Raw genomic sequence first — 15,515 nt, 5'->3', positions numbered from 1 at the left:
ACATCTCTTATGTTCAGTTGAACTCACCAACCCTTCTCGGCTGCCCTTGTTCACCTGGTAATGTGGTGTGTAAATCAACAATGCCTCATAAGATGTCATCAGGGTGTTTATTACATGCCAACTTCTAATGCCACTCTGGGCAATACCCAGCTATCACATCTTAAACCATTCCTGCCCTGCTTAGAGACCAAATGTCCAGTTTTTCAGACTCCTGCAAAGAAGTCAGACTGATAAGACTCAACAGACAAGATATATTACTGTGCACAGGGCAATCCTTCCTTCTTCATTCATGATGCAGATGGGAATTGGAACCCTGGGTGAAGCGAAGTTATATCTCTCAGGACAGACTGAGAGCACATTGTGACACAATCTTGTTATAAGGCCTCTTGTGAGCTCTGGCACCTGTATCAATTTTAGAAGAGGAATTGGAAGTGTTAGGCTATACAAGGTAACACTTAAATGGATAAGGCCAAGCATTTTTTCCAAAGTTGACTTCAGTGTAGAAATCTAAAGTCAAGAGCAACAACGTTAAGCCAGCCTTGTACTTTGCTTAAGGTCTTGGCAGAGCAACAAGCCTCTTAAACAAAAGGATGGGACCATGGAGGCTGGCACTGGCCCCAGCAGAGTCAGAATGCAGCCCGAAGGATGCTGTGACACAGGAATTGGTACAACCACATCACCGCACGGAGGACCTCAGGACAAAGGGGCATATCCATGTGATTTCACAAACCTTGTTTTGGGTCCCCTAGGGCAAAAGAAAGGCAGAAGAAACCTCCACAGCACCTGATCAGCATAAGCAACAACTTTACAGGTCACCTATCTGAATGATCAGAGATGGTGAGAGACCTAAAGAGCAGCTGGCAGCGACTGAACTCTGCCTTGAGTGGGCTCTCTGTGGGAGCTGGGCCAGACCAGAGAGTCACCACTGTGAAGTAACAGCATGACTAAGCTGTCAGGGCTGGCAACTGTCATTGGCTGACCTAAAATACCTGTATTCACAGATTAAACCACTCTAGAGGACTTCAGTCCTCCTAGACTAAGCTGCTGTTGGCCAAATGTTGTTACGGGCTGCTCAGTAACACTTGTATTTGGGGACTGCAAAGTGCTAGCAAGACACATTTCTATCATAACAACACCCACCCCCCTCCCAACCCCCATTTTATTGTTTCTCTCCTTAAAGTTCTATTGGAAATGGCAAAGATTAAGTGATCTTTACTTAACCTCTGCAGAGTAGAGAAGCAGGCCACTTCTTGTAACCTAAACAAGTGAGGTGGAACCATACCTGAGGTATGTAAAAGAGTCCCAGCAGATTGGCCACAGCAGTGGAGATGCCAGAGCCAGTTGCTCCCACGACTGCAATGGTGGAAGGGATATGTTCTGAGCAGTTACAGAATTCGTCCAGGTTCAAGGAGTCTATCTTGTTCTGGGCCACAAAACTCAGGGTGGCCTCCAGGGCTTTTGAGACTGTATTGCAAGTGTCAAATATCCTGTATCCCAGGGTCATGTTGGGAAGGAGAGTTGGGCTACTGTTTATTTCTTCTATGGCAAAGATCATAGCCTGGAGCCAGCGGAAGCCTCGGAAATTATACCTGGGGGAGCAAAATTAAAAACAAAATAGAGTGAGAAGGAGGAAAATCAAGAAGAGGAGATCAGGAATGAGGCAAAGACAGAGGGTAAAATTCCAGATACAAAAAGGCAAAAGCAACTTACACTATTTCTTTCATCCTACTAAATTTGGAAAGTTTTACTTTTGTCTCCAGTGTTTACAGAAGAGGCGCCCTGATGCTATGAGGTTTAGTTCTGGCTCTCAACTTTTCAGTTTAGGACCTCACTCCAGAGGTGAAGTTTTCTAAGTCCCCTAAAATCTGGGAAAGTTGAAAGACAGCATGTGTGGACTGATGACTCTAGCCTGTCCCTTGTGCTCAGGACCCTAAACCTGATCTTGTGATGCCTGAGGAAATGGATCACTTGTGATCCTCTGACTCAAAGCTACACTTACCAGGTTTGCTTCCAGGCTCCTCTGACATGTTTCTGAATGCAGATGGCAGTGTCTGCTAAGCCTGTGCTGATGCTGCCTGGGACTTAGGCTCAGGGATACTCCTGGAGTGTGTCAGCTCCTCTTGGCTTTGGGCAGGCAGAGCAGGCTGAGCCACAGCACTGGCATGCTTCTGGATGCAGAGGTGCCTGGGAGCTCTGCTCAGGGAAATTCGGCCTCACATGACACACTTCACTTTGTGAGAGAGAGCACAGCCGCACTGTTCATACCAGAGAACAGAGATAAGCTATAAATATAAATCCTGGTGTAAACTGGTAACTCGTTTATTAGATACTTCAGTGCCTTCACTGAAGGAGTAACTTTTCTCATTATTATGGTGCTCTCACACATTTGGTTTAGACATGAACTCAGAAGATGCCCCCTGAGCTGGCCTGTGAAACTGAAACTGGTTTTTTGAAGCCTTCTCTTGTCCCTAAGATGGAGAAGCTGAGTTTTCTGATTGTCTCGCACCCGTGCATGGAGCTAACCCGGAGATGTGTATTGGTGGCAAATGTGCTGCAGGAGCTGGGAGTCCCTGTTTATGGCATCAGTAGGCAGGCAGTGGAAGAATCTGAAACAGGATGATTGCTTATCCAAAAAGGAGAAAAATTTCTTTGAGGAAAGCAGGAGGAAGAAAGTACCTTTGACACGTTATTCTGAAGTTTTACTGTGTTTTCTCCTATAAAGCTGCCCTGGCAACCAGTTGTGTGCCTGAGGAGCTGCTGTGTTTTAGGGCAATGCAGCTGGAATGGCAGAAACTTTCATGAACTGAAACCTGTCCTTCCTTGGAATGCACTATGGGTCAGGATACCAGTTAGTTTGCAGTTTTGTGCTGAGTTGCAGGTGAAAACAGGAAAGTATCAATGCTGTTATGCTTGAGATCCACTGGGAAAGGTGATGGGCCCCAAAACTGGAAAAGCCTGGGGAAATAGCATGCCCAAGAACAGGTTCTATATGAAATGGTAAATTGTAAGTTTCACATGAGTTACATTTTGAAATGCTTAGGGAAATGTTTCCATTACTAAGGTGAAGATTTTAAAGACAAGCTTCACGAAATTGCAACCTTCCAGTCTCTGAGGTATATGACCTGAACATTTTTAATTGCTGGACTAAATTAATTGCTTCCAAAGTTGATGTTAGCTATATCTGACTTTTTCAAAGCTGAATGAACAAAGCCACATTACTTCCATTCCATGAGTTTTATCTGATTCATCTGGGATCAGAATTTCTAAAGATATCACATCTAAGGTTTATCTTTAAGTCTCAAAAACTTCATTTATTCAACTTGACTTCACCTCTCCAGACATCTTTGGCCAAATTCCAAATGAGGTTCAGCTCTGAGGTTGTACCTCAAAGCCCAGACAGCACAATTTCAGTACAGATCTCCTCAGGTCAGAAAGTTTGAGTCCTTAGTTATAACTTATTACCAAAGAGACAGTTAGCTTTATTAAGATTAGCCTTTAGAAGCATGGGAGTGTGGGTTACTGATACAAGTAATTTGGTAATTTAGAATACTTTTTGGTCTAGTTTCAAACCATTAAGAGATGAGATGCAATGAGAGAGCTCTGAAATAAAAGGGCAAGTCTCAGAGGGATTGAGTCAGTGAGTGCTGTGCACAGGAAGAAGATGTGTTCAGCACACAGTGTTACCTCACGTGGTCAGTAATGTGCACTGGGATAAATGGAAACAAGGAAGGGGTTTGTGACACTTCTTTTTAAAAAGATACACATGTTTACAGATATTTTTAATATGAATAGGATTCGAAGCAAGGAGCCATATTCAGGCTCCTGATGTAAAAGAGAAAAATTTGATCGCATTTTCTATATTTAAAGGGAAGACTACTGAGAATCTGGGAATTTCAAAGATACCACTATACTACTGGGAAAAGCTTCACACATTTGAGTATATGTAAAAGCAAATGTAAACCTGCTCACTTTAAATTATGCAGGCAAAGTATGACACAAAATTATTTTACCTGCTTGAAAGGAATTTGGCTTTATTGTTTTTAAATGCCACAAGGTGGTATCTTCAGAGAGGGTATCTTTGAAAGCAGTGAACTGGATTGTCTTATACTTCACTTCAAAGAAATATTTGGCATTTAATTCAGTAAATGCAGACTAAGGCCCACGATACACAGTTTATTTTCCTTTTGACAAATGCTCCTGATTAGTGTATATTTACCATATAAAGCCTCTACTTCATGTACTTGCATTTGGATTAATTTTATTTTGGAGGGAAAGGAGAGTAGGAGCTATTTTCTGGGAGCCAGACTCCAAAATATTTTTGAAATGCTTTCAATAATTTATCTTGAACTAACCTAGGCAGGAGACATGCGGTTCTCTTCACTTGCACCTCTCCTGATAGCAGCATCAGCAGCTCAGGAGGACAGGATCAGGTGGGATGAAGACAATACCCCTCACTCTGCCTGCTCCAACACCTGATAGAGCTTCAGACAAGCTCTCTTTTAGTCATCTGAGACAGTGTTGTAATCAGTTCTGTAACACAGATATGGTCAGACAAAGGCAGTGCTGCCAGACTGCTCTAAATGAAACAAGATTCTTTCAATTTCTATGAATGGATATTTTGTGGATAATTTCTCTCCCACTGTACTGTAAGATCCCAGCAAGGGGCTGCAGATAGGTTCCTCTTGGCTTGGTGTGTACATGAGGGATTGCTAAGAGCAGCCTTTGAACCTGGCAGTAGGTCCCACTGATGCAGCTGACCTCCTGTGTTATGCTGCTGCTGTGATTAATATGATCAGTCACTGGAATGCTCTGTCAACCATGCAGAAATCTGACTGGTAATTTCCACAAAGAAACTGTACAGGATTTACTATCAGAAACAAGCTTTCATTAGATTTCCAGAATATTTAAATAGCCACTGGTATTTTCTTGGTGGAAAAGAAGCAGGCTCCAAAGCTCATTTTCTGCCATATTACTTTACAGGTATGTTCACATAGTCTTACATTTTAACATTTCTGAGATATGGTGCTACGAAAAGTGGCCATTAAGCTCTAAATGAGATTTTAATGTGAATAATTCAGAGCCCACAGGTGCAGGTGGGAATTTTTATTTACACTCCTTCCTTAAAAGTTCCCCTTCTGATGCCTGTTCTCCCACCTCTCAGAGTATTCAACCCACCGATCTTTCTCTTCCCAGGGAGGAGCACAAACAGGGAGAGAGAAATCGGGAACAATACTTCACTGTAACTGTCACATCTGCAGAGCACAGCTGTGCAGCAGACCAGTTTGCTAGATACCAAACATGTCTGTCAAATGGTGCTCAGGATGGCTTAAAAGTCTGAGTAAATGTTCCAAAGCAAGGCTATGTAAATTAAGGGACACAAAGCTCTCTGCATGGTTTAAGTGTCTCATAGCTCCATCCCCTGTTTGTTTGTACGGTTTGGTCTTAACAGCTCTTACTGTTTGGATCCGGCAGGGAAATTGGTCCTGATTCTTGCTAGTCTCCATAAAGAAATAATTCACAGCCTCATGTGTATTCATGACCTTCATTTATCATACTTGCAAGGGACTAAGCAATGGAATATGAAGGAAAAAGAGGAGAAAGTGATGTGAAAACTCTGAATACAGCTTTCACTTACCCTCCCATATCTGACAGGTACTTACACTCAGAAATGGTGGCAGAGCCTGCGTATGTCTTTCGATCACACCAGCACCCCTCTTTCTCTAGTAGCTGCATGCACATACTAATTTCTCAGTTCTTTCTAGATTTCCAGTACATTAATTGCATGTTATTGCTGCTACTACCACTGTTATTTCTAAGCTATGCAAAGGGGAGACCTTCAGTCATTTGCTGAATTCCTGCAGTCACGGGTATAATGAGTTGCTTACCAGTCTTACAATCAAGGACTGTGGGCAAGGGGAATTATGCAGAACAAAGAAATTAAAAAATTAAAAAATTACAATTCAGAAGGTGAATGGAAGAGAGAGAAAAGGATGTAATTTCATCCTAGGGAAGAAATTCTAAATATCTTGTTATACATTCAGGTCTGCAAAGGGATTAGCAAATACATCTGCAAGAGCTAGAATTAAAATTCTGTTCTCTCAGATGGACAGAGGAACTCAGTGGGCTAAAGAGTCCTGGAGCCATGCCCTGTGAGCCTTGCACTAGGACGTGGGGACGGTGTCTCACCACAGTTTCACAGCTTGAAAGCTTTGTGTCACAGTGTGGGACCTTGGCTAGACTGATGATCAGAATACAGGAGTACTGCTAATCTCCCTGAAATCAAGAAAGGGCAGAGAAATCAGGTTATGAATAGGCTTCTGTGGGTGCTGACAGGGAATGGAATGGGGGTCAGGGCTTGCTGGTGCTGTGCTTAGTCTCTGCCTCTACTGCACACATCAGATATGCATCAGCAAATGTTATAAGGAAAGTTGTTGCAGCAGCACCTGAGGCATACAAAGATAGGAAGTGTATTTATATCAAGTGCAGGATCCGTGATTGCTGAAACAGTAAACAGGAAACAAAACTGCTCTTGCTTTGTGTATTCCTTTCTGACATTTAGTGTGGCAAAATCATGAGTATGTTTTCACTTCGGACTCCGCAACTCAGTGTTTAGGGCACAAGGATGCATTTTCAGTAGCAACAGCACAAAAAGAATGGAGAACAGATTGTTACTGTTCCCTTTTCCTTTCAATGCTGAGTTATGTATGTGGTTTCTGAATAATCATGTGCCAGGCATGCACAGTAGGTTCAGGCCAGCATGTTTGCTGAGCTGGAGAGAAAGGTGCTAAACCACCTAAAGAGCATGAAGAACATAAAAACTAGAAAAGTGGAGAGAAAGTTGTCCTATCCATTGGGAAGCCCAGTTTGGGAGCATAGAGATGGCACTAAACACAGCTAAATGTGTGGGAAAATGTCCAAACAGCACAGATCAGGTTGAACAGTCCTCAAAAGAGAGGAAAACCATGTTATCTTTAGTTGTTTGATACTGAGCTCTAAAACAAACCACCCACAGGGTTTCAGTGGGATCCTTAGGTCTTGTCGTGGAGCTTTTCATATGGTCTGATGACTTGCTGCTGTGAGAGAGCATGAGGAGAGAGAGGATGCTCATACTCCCAGAGTGATCTGGGTCTAATTTTCTTACATGATATGAGACATGTTTTTCTATGTTGTAAAGAGATTAAAAGCTGTATGCAGCTGTCTGAAAAGGGGGCAGGCATAAAACTCAGCTTTGAAAAGATACAGCAATGCTGGAGAAGGCTCAGAGAAGGGCAACAAGGGAGTTAAAGGTATGGGACAGATTTAGCACCTTTGGTTTGACCGTGTACAGTCACATTTATGCCTCTTTATTGGATTTCCTACCCTACAGAAGTTTTTGACACTACAAGACTTGGGAGATTTACTTTGTGAAGAAACTAGAACATATATTTTTTTTCTCCCCCCAAAAATACAAGTTTGATAATTCCAGACTGGTCAATTGCCTGAAACTTAGGAAACTCACATGTGATAATGTGAGATTCTACCAAATACCTTGAAGAATGTATTGGACTCCTAGATCAGCATGCACAACCCTGCCGTGGGCTAATGCCTGATCACAGGGTCCAAAACCAAAAAGGACCACCGTGGTTGTGTTGAGACATTTCTGTACGACTCCAGCAGGAGGAATTTTCTGACTTCAGTACTGCTTAAAATAGAAAATCCTTTCAGGAAATACCTCTGCTCTCAATTTGACCAATAACAGGGAATACACACAAACATTCCCATGTATTTATCATCGCCATTATTAAAACCTGATGACTCAATCCAACCTCTTTTGAATTAAACACTTCCTGCAAATGGACATTTTCTGGTAAAGATGTGTGCAATGAAGTTACTTCCAGTCATTTCTGGTCCAATCATCCCCTTGTTCCTTTTGTAGTTTCTACTACCTCTGCAGCTAGATCTCTGACCTTCATTCTTTCTCCAACAGCATTATGTTATCAACTCACAATTCATCCAGCTCCCTGAAGGATATATGCCACAAATGCCTGCCTCTGCAGCCACTGTTTTTCTCTTTTGCACCTGCATGTTCTTGGTGCAGGGGTAAGAAGAACAGGGATTTTATCCAGGCAGATTTCAGCTGGAGGATACCTTTTAGCCGACTGAATGCCACCCAGAATGATCTCCCATTGTGTCCTTAAAACAGCTAGTCTGGCTTTTCAGGATTCTCCTGTTGTTGGCAATGCTACCTCATTAACATGCCTTTTGGCAATCACACACTTGTAGTACTTGTGGCAGAACATTTTCCAATGATCTCTTCCAATAATGTGACCATGTCAAGACAGTCACTGAAGCTGATCCAGACTCGACAGAAATGAAAGCTGTTTAGTTTGCAAATATCTGCATTGTCCTGCCTGCCAGCTGGAGCAGGAGAAGAAGACAATGGAGCTGAAAACATGCATTGCTTTCCAGCATTCCACTTGTAAAATGCTGCATTTGGGAAGGAAAAAAATGCTGAAAAGCTGGCAGAGATTCTTGCTCCATGAAGTAGACGTTGCACACACATTTATTTCACAACTTTCCTGTGCACACACAGAAGAAGCCAAAATAATCCCAGCTTAATTGCACTTGTGTGTCCTCCCTATGACAGGTCCTGGGGATGATCTCATAACCTAGAAGGATGTGTCTTGCTCAGTGTCTCAGTGGGAAACCACACCTGAAATCTGAGTGTAACAGGAATGCTCTCAGCCATCCTTGTCATCTGCAACAAAACTGTATTAGATCTCCAGTCTAGGATGAGTGGTCCAAATAATTCCAGATGCACAGTTTTTCACATATGGCAACAGAAGTCCCATAACACTGAAGTGTTTTCCCATGCACTGCCATGACAGAATTCCACATGAATTTCTTATATTTCGTTCATATGATGTTCCAGTTGCAATCAGGTTCTGTCACATTTTCCACTTGTTCTGTGTATTATGTGCAGGGTTGTCAGGTTAAAAAGTCCTCACATTTCATCAAAAAATGTCTACACTTTAATAATAAGAGAAATTGTTTTCATGTGCGTTTCTCCTTCCAAGGTTAACTGCCAAACACTTAAGACAAAGCATATATGCATTGTTTACACAAAAGAAAAGAACTCTGGGTGAGGAAAGCCTGGGCTCAAGTTTGGGACTTTCACAAACTCCTAAAGAGACATTTATCTGTTCAGTGGGATTTTTCAAAAGCCATGACCTATCTCACTCTCACCTATTCACTTGTTTAGGCAACTAATCAGTTTGTAAAGTCTTAGAAGATGACAGGCAGAACTGGACAAAAAATTATTTCTAAGCTATTTTGCCATGCATTACTTTAATCAAATGAACTAAAGGGCATTATTGGTAATTTTCTGTCCTTCTGCTAGGAAAGATCATTTTCAGATACTATTCAAATGTTCCCTGTGAATGGCCAGATACATCAGTATATTAATGTTTTGGCAGTTCCAGGTAGCTGGCCTCTTTTAGTGTCCAAATATTGTTTATGTTACTGTTTAACAGCACACTTGTTTTTTCTATTATTTACATCATACCCTCCAATTGCAAGCATCAGATTACAGACCATGTTTACACAATTTAAAGTCAAGAAATGTGAAGACTTCCCCACCAGAACTTTTTATTTCCCTTTTACTAGCTTACCTTATACACTCCACTGATTCTGGCCTTGATTTTAGATCCTGATCTTTAGCAGCCACTCCAAAATGAATGGGGAACAATCCTCCAAGAATAATGTCTCCCTTCTTCTGTGCCCGCTGGTTTGGCCCATAGGCAGCAGTGTTCCAGGTAAACAGCAAAAGAATCAAGCAGCAGCTATATGAAGTCATTGTTCCTCTTTTCACCAGGGGGTTATAGGATGCAAAATTGGAAAAGATGATGTAAGAGAGCAGATGTTGAAGCTTTTCCTTTCCTTAATACAGCACGGAGAGGATTTGGGGCACATGTTTGCAGGGAGATAAGCAACAAGGTGGGTGCCACAGTGCTGGTGCTTCTCCCTCTGTCTTCTCCATTGCAAAACAACAATTCAGCTGCCCTTCTTCCTTCATAACTGAAGTATTATGGAGAGCCCATCTCTGCGAACTGTAAGAGAAAGATTTGAAAAGTGATTCCAGCTATACACCAGGACCCCACTTTGCCATGATGGTTCTGCTTTGTCAAACCAAGCCCTCAATATGCCCCTGAAGCTGCCCCCACTCAACAACCCACCTGGGACATATCACAACCTTGGCAAAGTCAGCCAGGCACCCCGGTGACACCAGCCACACCTCCTCAATGTCAGATGCCTGTTTTTCTGCTGCATACCCAATGTGGGTTGCTAAATCTTCCTACGGTTCTGTGTGACTCTGGCCATAGCGGATGCTGTAAAACCTGTGATCAATGTCCATGAGTAGAGCACACTAGGAGACCTGGGTGGGCAACTGGGGAATAAGGAAGCATCAAAAATAGTAAGAATCAAGCCTTTCTCTTAAGCAAGTAACCATAATAATCTTTTAGTGTTGATCCATCATCTCCTGGCCATTGATCATTCTTAACCCTCTGGTTTGAACTTATCCTTGATGAAAATAAAACCGGGTCACCAGAAAGGGTTCTTCCACATTGAAAAGGAGAAAGAATTCCAGGGAAGCATTTGAAACCAAGATACTTCTCCATAATAAATCATGAAGGCTTGAAAGGTTTGGTAATCACGCCATTGAAAGCTTAGCTACAGCAGCCTTTGAAGCCTGTTTCCTGGGGATGAAAAATAACTGCAGCTTCTCCATGCTCAATACATTTTCTCTGCAGCACATCTACAGGCCTCCCAAATGAAGAACTAACTTAATTATGGCATATGAAAATGACTATGGCTACAGGAGAGGAGATGGCACAGAAAATTCACAATTAACAGCTCTTCAGCCTATTTGAAACAGGTCTAAAAGCTACTAGCAAAAATCTGAAGTTAGTCAAATTTAGAGGAGAAGCTAGGCATAAATTGCTAATCCTGAGGACAATTAATTTCTGAAGCAAGTCATCAAGAGTTTTTAAGTGCTGAGAACCTTTTTATGAGGATGACTTATTATCACTAAATGCACCGAGATGGATTTGATCTTCACCTAGGTCAAAAAAAGAGCTACTGCAGGGAAAAACTGTGATCACGAGGCTTCTTCTGATAGCCTGTCTGGATGATCATGCATGTTGCATGACCACCAAGCATGTGGAACTATTTCATACATTTTCATTACAATGAAGGTCTGGAAGCAGCAGTCAATGAGAGAGGAGAGACAAAGCTCCTGTTATTCTCATGCCTCTGTGGTCACTGCACTTAGACAGCTGGGCAGACACTGCAATTCTCTGTGGCGGGTCCACTCTAAACTATCCTTTGGCCCTGGCTTGAACAAGTGCATTTTTATTGGCAAGGGCAATCAAATCTTTGGCTAGATATCCAAATATGTCTAGGTATTGGCATGGGGCCCTTTAACAGCTGGATGATAGAATTTTAACCAGAAACAGGATTAGGAAGGGACAGAGCTGCGCAACGAGTGAGTGTCCCGAAGGTTTGGGTTTTGATCTTTCCTGGCAGATGGACAGTGGTTTTGGCTCCTTCAGTGCACAACAGAATAAAGAACAAAACACTTTTCTATATTTCAGTCAGAGAAATGTCATCTTCCTCCCATCACCTGTGGTTTCAGGAAAGATACAAACACTAGTGAAGTGCTGATACAGTGTCCTGAGGTGAGGACCAGCACAGGCAAGGCCAGCACTTAGAGGTGAGACGTTTAAAAGAGGGAGACTAATTTCTAAAGAGACACTGCAAAGGCATGGGGTGGTCTGACTAATGCTATTTAGCCCAGCTCATGCCCTCCCCCAGCTCCCTCTGGGATGGCAGGGACCTGGGGAACTGCATGCCCCGACAGGTGCAGGGATGGGGTCTCTGGAGAGTGGGCAAGGAACCATGTGTGGGACTTATCCAAGGTGGGATGGGATCAGTGACTCCCCCACATATTGTGGGAAGACCACAGCCTGCTGATTTACTACTCTATTTTTCTGCTTTTACTTTAATAAGGCTTTCTTTTGCCTTTGGGGTTATTTGCTTATGAAAAAGGAAACTATTTCCATCAGCAGCAGCCAGACAATATAATTTAGTTTGCTGGGATGCTGTGGAGGGGTTTGGGCTGATGCTACTGAATATTTAGGAGCTCTCACCACCAGACAGTACATGGCTGAAGTATGAAGTGTAGAAAAATTAAATTCACATTCTTATTTCTCTTTTCTCACAGCAGACAAAGTCAAAAGATCCAAACTGGTAAAATACACTCAATTTTAAAACAGCATTTGCAGCACTTATTAGTCCAAAATGTCATTCAAGAGCATGACAGTGGAAGAGACAATGAAAACAAAATTATTAATTCATGGTACAGGGCAATAGTTGGTATCCCCCTGTATAATTTGGAACTCGTAGTTCTCAGGGAGGACATAGAGTTGAAATAACATCAGAGGTGATGTCTGGGAATAAGATGGGCTGTGTATATATAAAGCACATCCCTGAGGCAGCAAACTGAAGGATAAATGTCCAAAGATGCACTGGCACAAAAAAGCAAAACTAAGTGTATGCTCAGCTCCTCATAAATCTCAGTGTCCAAATGTACAACTCTCCATACCGAAATCCAGCTATAGCTGGAAAAAAACCTCTCATTTAATGGGAGACATGGGACTGCCAGCTGCTTTCAAGTACCCTCCACATCTAAAGATGAAAATATTTGAAGATACTGGTTTCCTGATGAATAGTTGTGGGCTTGCTGCCAGTGGCCCAGATAATATCCTCCAGTATCAACTTCTGTTGTGGCAAATTTTTCTTCAGTTCTCTTTTCTTCAATTAGATTAAGATTATGAGCCTCTTCCTTATTAAAGGAGAGCATTACACAGTCAATGATTGAATTACCTGCTGATGTATGCTTCCAGACATAAAACTTAGTATACTACAGGTGGAAATTATACTACTAATAGAACAAATTACTGTGGTCCTGCAGTTTTCAGATAATAAATTAAAAAAAAAAGATTAAATTAACAAGCAACTGAATTAAGATGGAAGTTTGTAATCCATTGTTATTTTTTTCCTTTGCGAATGTTTTTGCATGTAAAACATTATTTAGTATTAGCACATAAATTCTTTGATTATGAACTCTTCAATGCAGAACACATTTTTGCTGTACATATATTCAGCAAATACAATTCCATAAGATTACTTTTGCAAGAAAAATATAAAAAATGAATAGCAATTTTCTCTTTTTTTTTTTAACATGGCCTGATTTTTAATCCCCCTTCCCTTTTAAAAATAATCCTCAACAGTTTTCCCACTCTGTTTTGTCAACTATCTGACATTTTTGTTCTGAACTGTCTTGGAAGAGAGTTTCTAAGCTTCAGTGGAGGAACTTGAACTGGTTCCAGGAACAGGATGTGCTATCAGGCAACTACTGTCATGGCAGGAGCAGTAGCTGAGGTGGGGAGGGATGGTACCCAGGGTAGAGTTGTGGGTTTGAAAAGCTTGCAGCAACCGGTACCATTTTGCCAGTTGAATGAAAGTTTTAGTTGTCAGACTAAATCATGCAGAAAAGCCAGAAATGTTCAATACATCTTTGGGATTTTGGGTGGAAAAAGCTGACTGGCACACTCATGGCATGCATTACTTATGAAGTACTTACTAATCAAACAGTAACTAACCACAACTCTCAACAGCAGTACTCAGGTTCATCTAATAGCTGGCATGGGAAGGATCTCAAGGGACCATGAAGCAGCCCCTTAGCCCAAGAAGGGCTCAGCAATAGTAGTGCAGTTCCAGGCATATTTTCTCTGAAACCTTGTCGGGAAGAAGACCCATCAGACACTCAGGGCAGCCTGCTGCAAGGCTTCTCTGCTCTTACAAAGAAAACGTTCTCTCACATCTACCTTTAGTGCTTTTTGTTACAACTTAAGCATGTCTTCTTCTCCCATCTACCACGTGCAGGCCAGTGCCTCCCTGCTCATAATCACCTTATTTGGGATTTGATTCACCTCCCCTTTTACTCTTTTTTTTAGACAAAGCAAATTTAATTTAATTTTTTTTTTCATAAAGATGCTTTTCTGAGCTCAGATTGTAACTAATTCATTTCTCTGGCCTCTCTCCAGCATGTCTCCACATTTAGTGCAGACCAATGCCCAGAAATGGACAGTGTCCTTGTTTGGCCCTTACAAGCACTGAGTAAAGTAGTAGAATTACTGTGTGTGTCTTGCAGGCTACAGCCCTGTTTGTACATCTCAGCATGGCATTTGTCTTTTTTGGAACAGCAAGATATTGTTAACTTATGGTAGATCATCAGCTGAACAGAAAGCAAAGTTCAGCATGTTTATATTCACAAGGCCGTGGAACCTCGCAAGAAATTATCATTTTCCAAAAGCTTTTCCCTCACATTCAGTTCAAAGGTAGATTCTGCTAAATTTTACATGATCATCCTGGACACCAACAAGGAACCAGCATGGAGAAGCTCAGCTAAGTCTCCTGGGCTTTTCAGGACCTATTTACATCAGAGAGCCAGACAAGATTCCTGGTTATGGTCATGAAAAAAGGGCTGTCCCAGACTCAAGGAGACCTTGGCCTCCCACACAGCAGGTTTGTTCTTCTTCTGGGAGGCCTGGATGCCCCAAGGAAGCTGAAGAATGACACTTCTGTCAAGTGGACAATGGACACAGGATGTAAGTCTTCACACTTCTAAGACCAGATCAGACTTCTAGTACTGAGGTACCACGACAAGATGAGAAAAATAAATTGTTCACATTTGTCACCAGAGCAGGCATTAGTTCAACCTTCCTGCCCCTCTTTGGTGAAAATGAGGGACAAGGGCATCAAAGATGCAATCAAAACCAAAGTGCTGGTATGCTCCAAAGGAGGAGCTGTGCTTGTAAACTGCTCTGTCTTTAAACAAGGCAAGTGCTAACTGAAAATTTACTACAAAGAACTTTTTGCCAATGCAGAAAAAGACAATTCTTACACAACACACTTCCTAAAATAAGGAGATTTTTATCTGGGCAAATAGCATGATTGAGAGATGGAATCTCAGCCTTGGAAAAATTTGGAGAGTTCATATGAGTGTAGAGAAAAATTCAAATCTAGAACAACGATTCTATTCTAAAAACACTACCCACACACGTGGTCTTGAGCTAATACTAAACATGAATTGAAGAGTTCTAACAAAAAAAAGGGTTTTACAAAATCATCAAGACCATCAGGGTCACCAGGACAGTATTTCCATGCCCTCCTATTAGCTTAAGGGCATGTTATCTGCTACAGATGAAATTTTTCTGGCAGAAATCAAGATATTAATATACTTTTACACTACAGAAAATGTGTGTTAAAAAAATGATACATTACAGTCTCACCTGGCATTGCAAATTCTAAGACGAGGCCAAAACCACAGCACATAAATGAACCACAGTACTGAAGAAGCTTCTGAAGCTCATAAATAACAAGAGTTGACCTGTTCAAATGAAGAAAGCCAT

At 41.8% G+C, this 15,515-nt stretch overlaps 1 protein-coding gene across 1 annotated transcript in view; it reads right to left on the bottom strand.

Annotated features, from left to right (window-relative positions):
- CASR (calcium sensing receptor) overlaps window positions 1-10,084 on the bottom strand; it is a 42,495-nt gene extending 32,411 nt beyond the window's left edge. The window contains exons 1-2 of the mRNA XM_042031208.1: window positions 9,651-10,084; window positions 1,283-1,589 (exon numbers count right to left, since the gene is read on the bottom strand). Of these exons, the coding sequence (XP_041887142.1) occupies window positions 1,283-1,589; window positions 9,651-9,835 (492 nt within the window). The 5' untranslated portion in view covers window positions 9,836-10,084. The remainder of the gene's footprint in view (window positions 1-1,282; window positions 1,590-9,650) is intronic.
- Between the last annotated feature and the right edge of the window lie 5,431 nt (window positions 10,085-15,515).

Source organism: Corvus kubaryi, unplaced genomic scaffold, assembly GCF_017639235.1.
Source record: "Corvus kubaryi isolate FWS band 111438036 unplaced genomic scaffold, C.kubaryi_AGA036_p1.0 37341, whole genome shotgun sequence".
NCBI classification, from domain to species: domain Eukaryota; kingdom Metazoa; phylum Chordata; class Aves; order Passeriformes; family Corvidae; genus Corvus; species Corvus kubaryi.
This window is presented reverse-complemented; position numbering and strand designations above follow the sequence as displayed.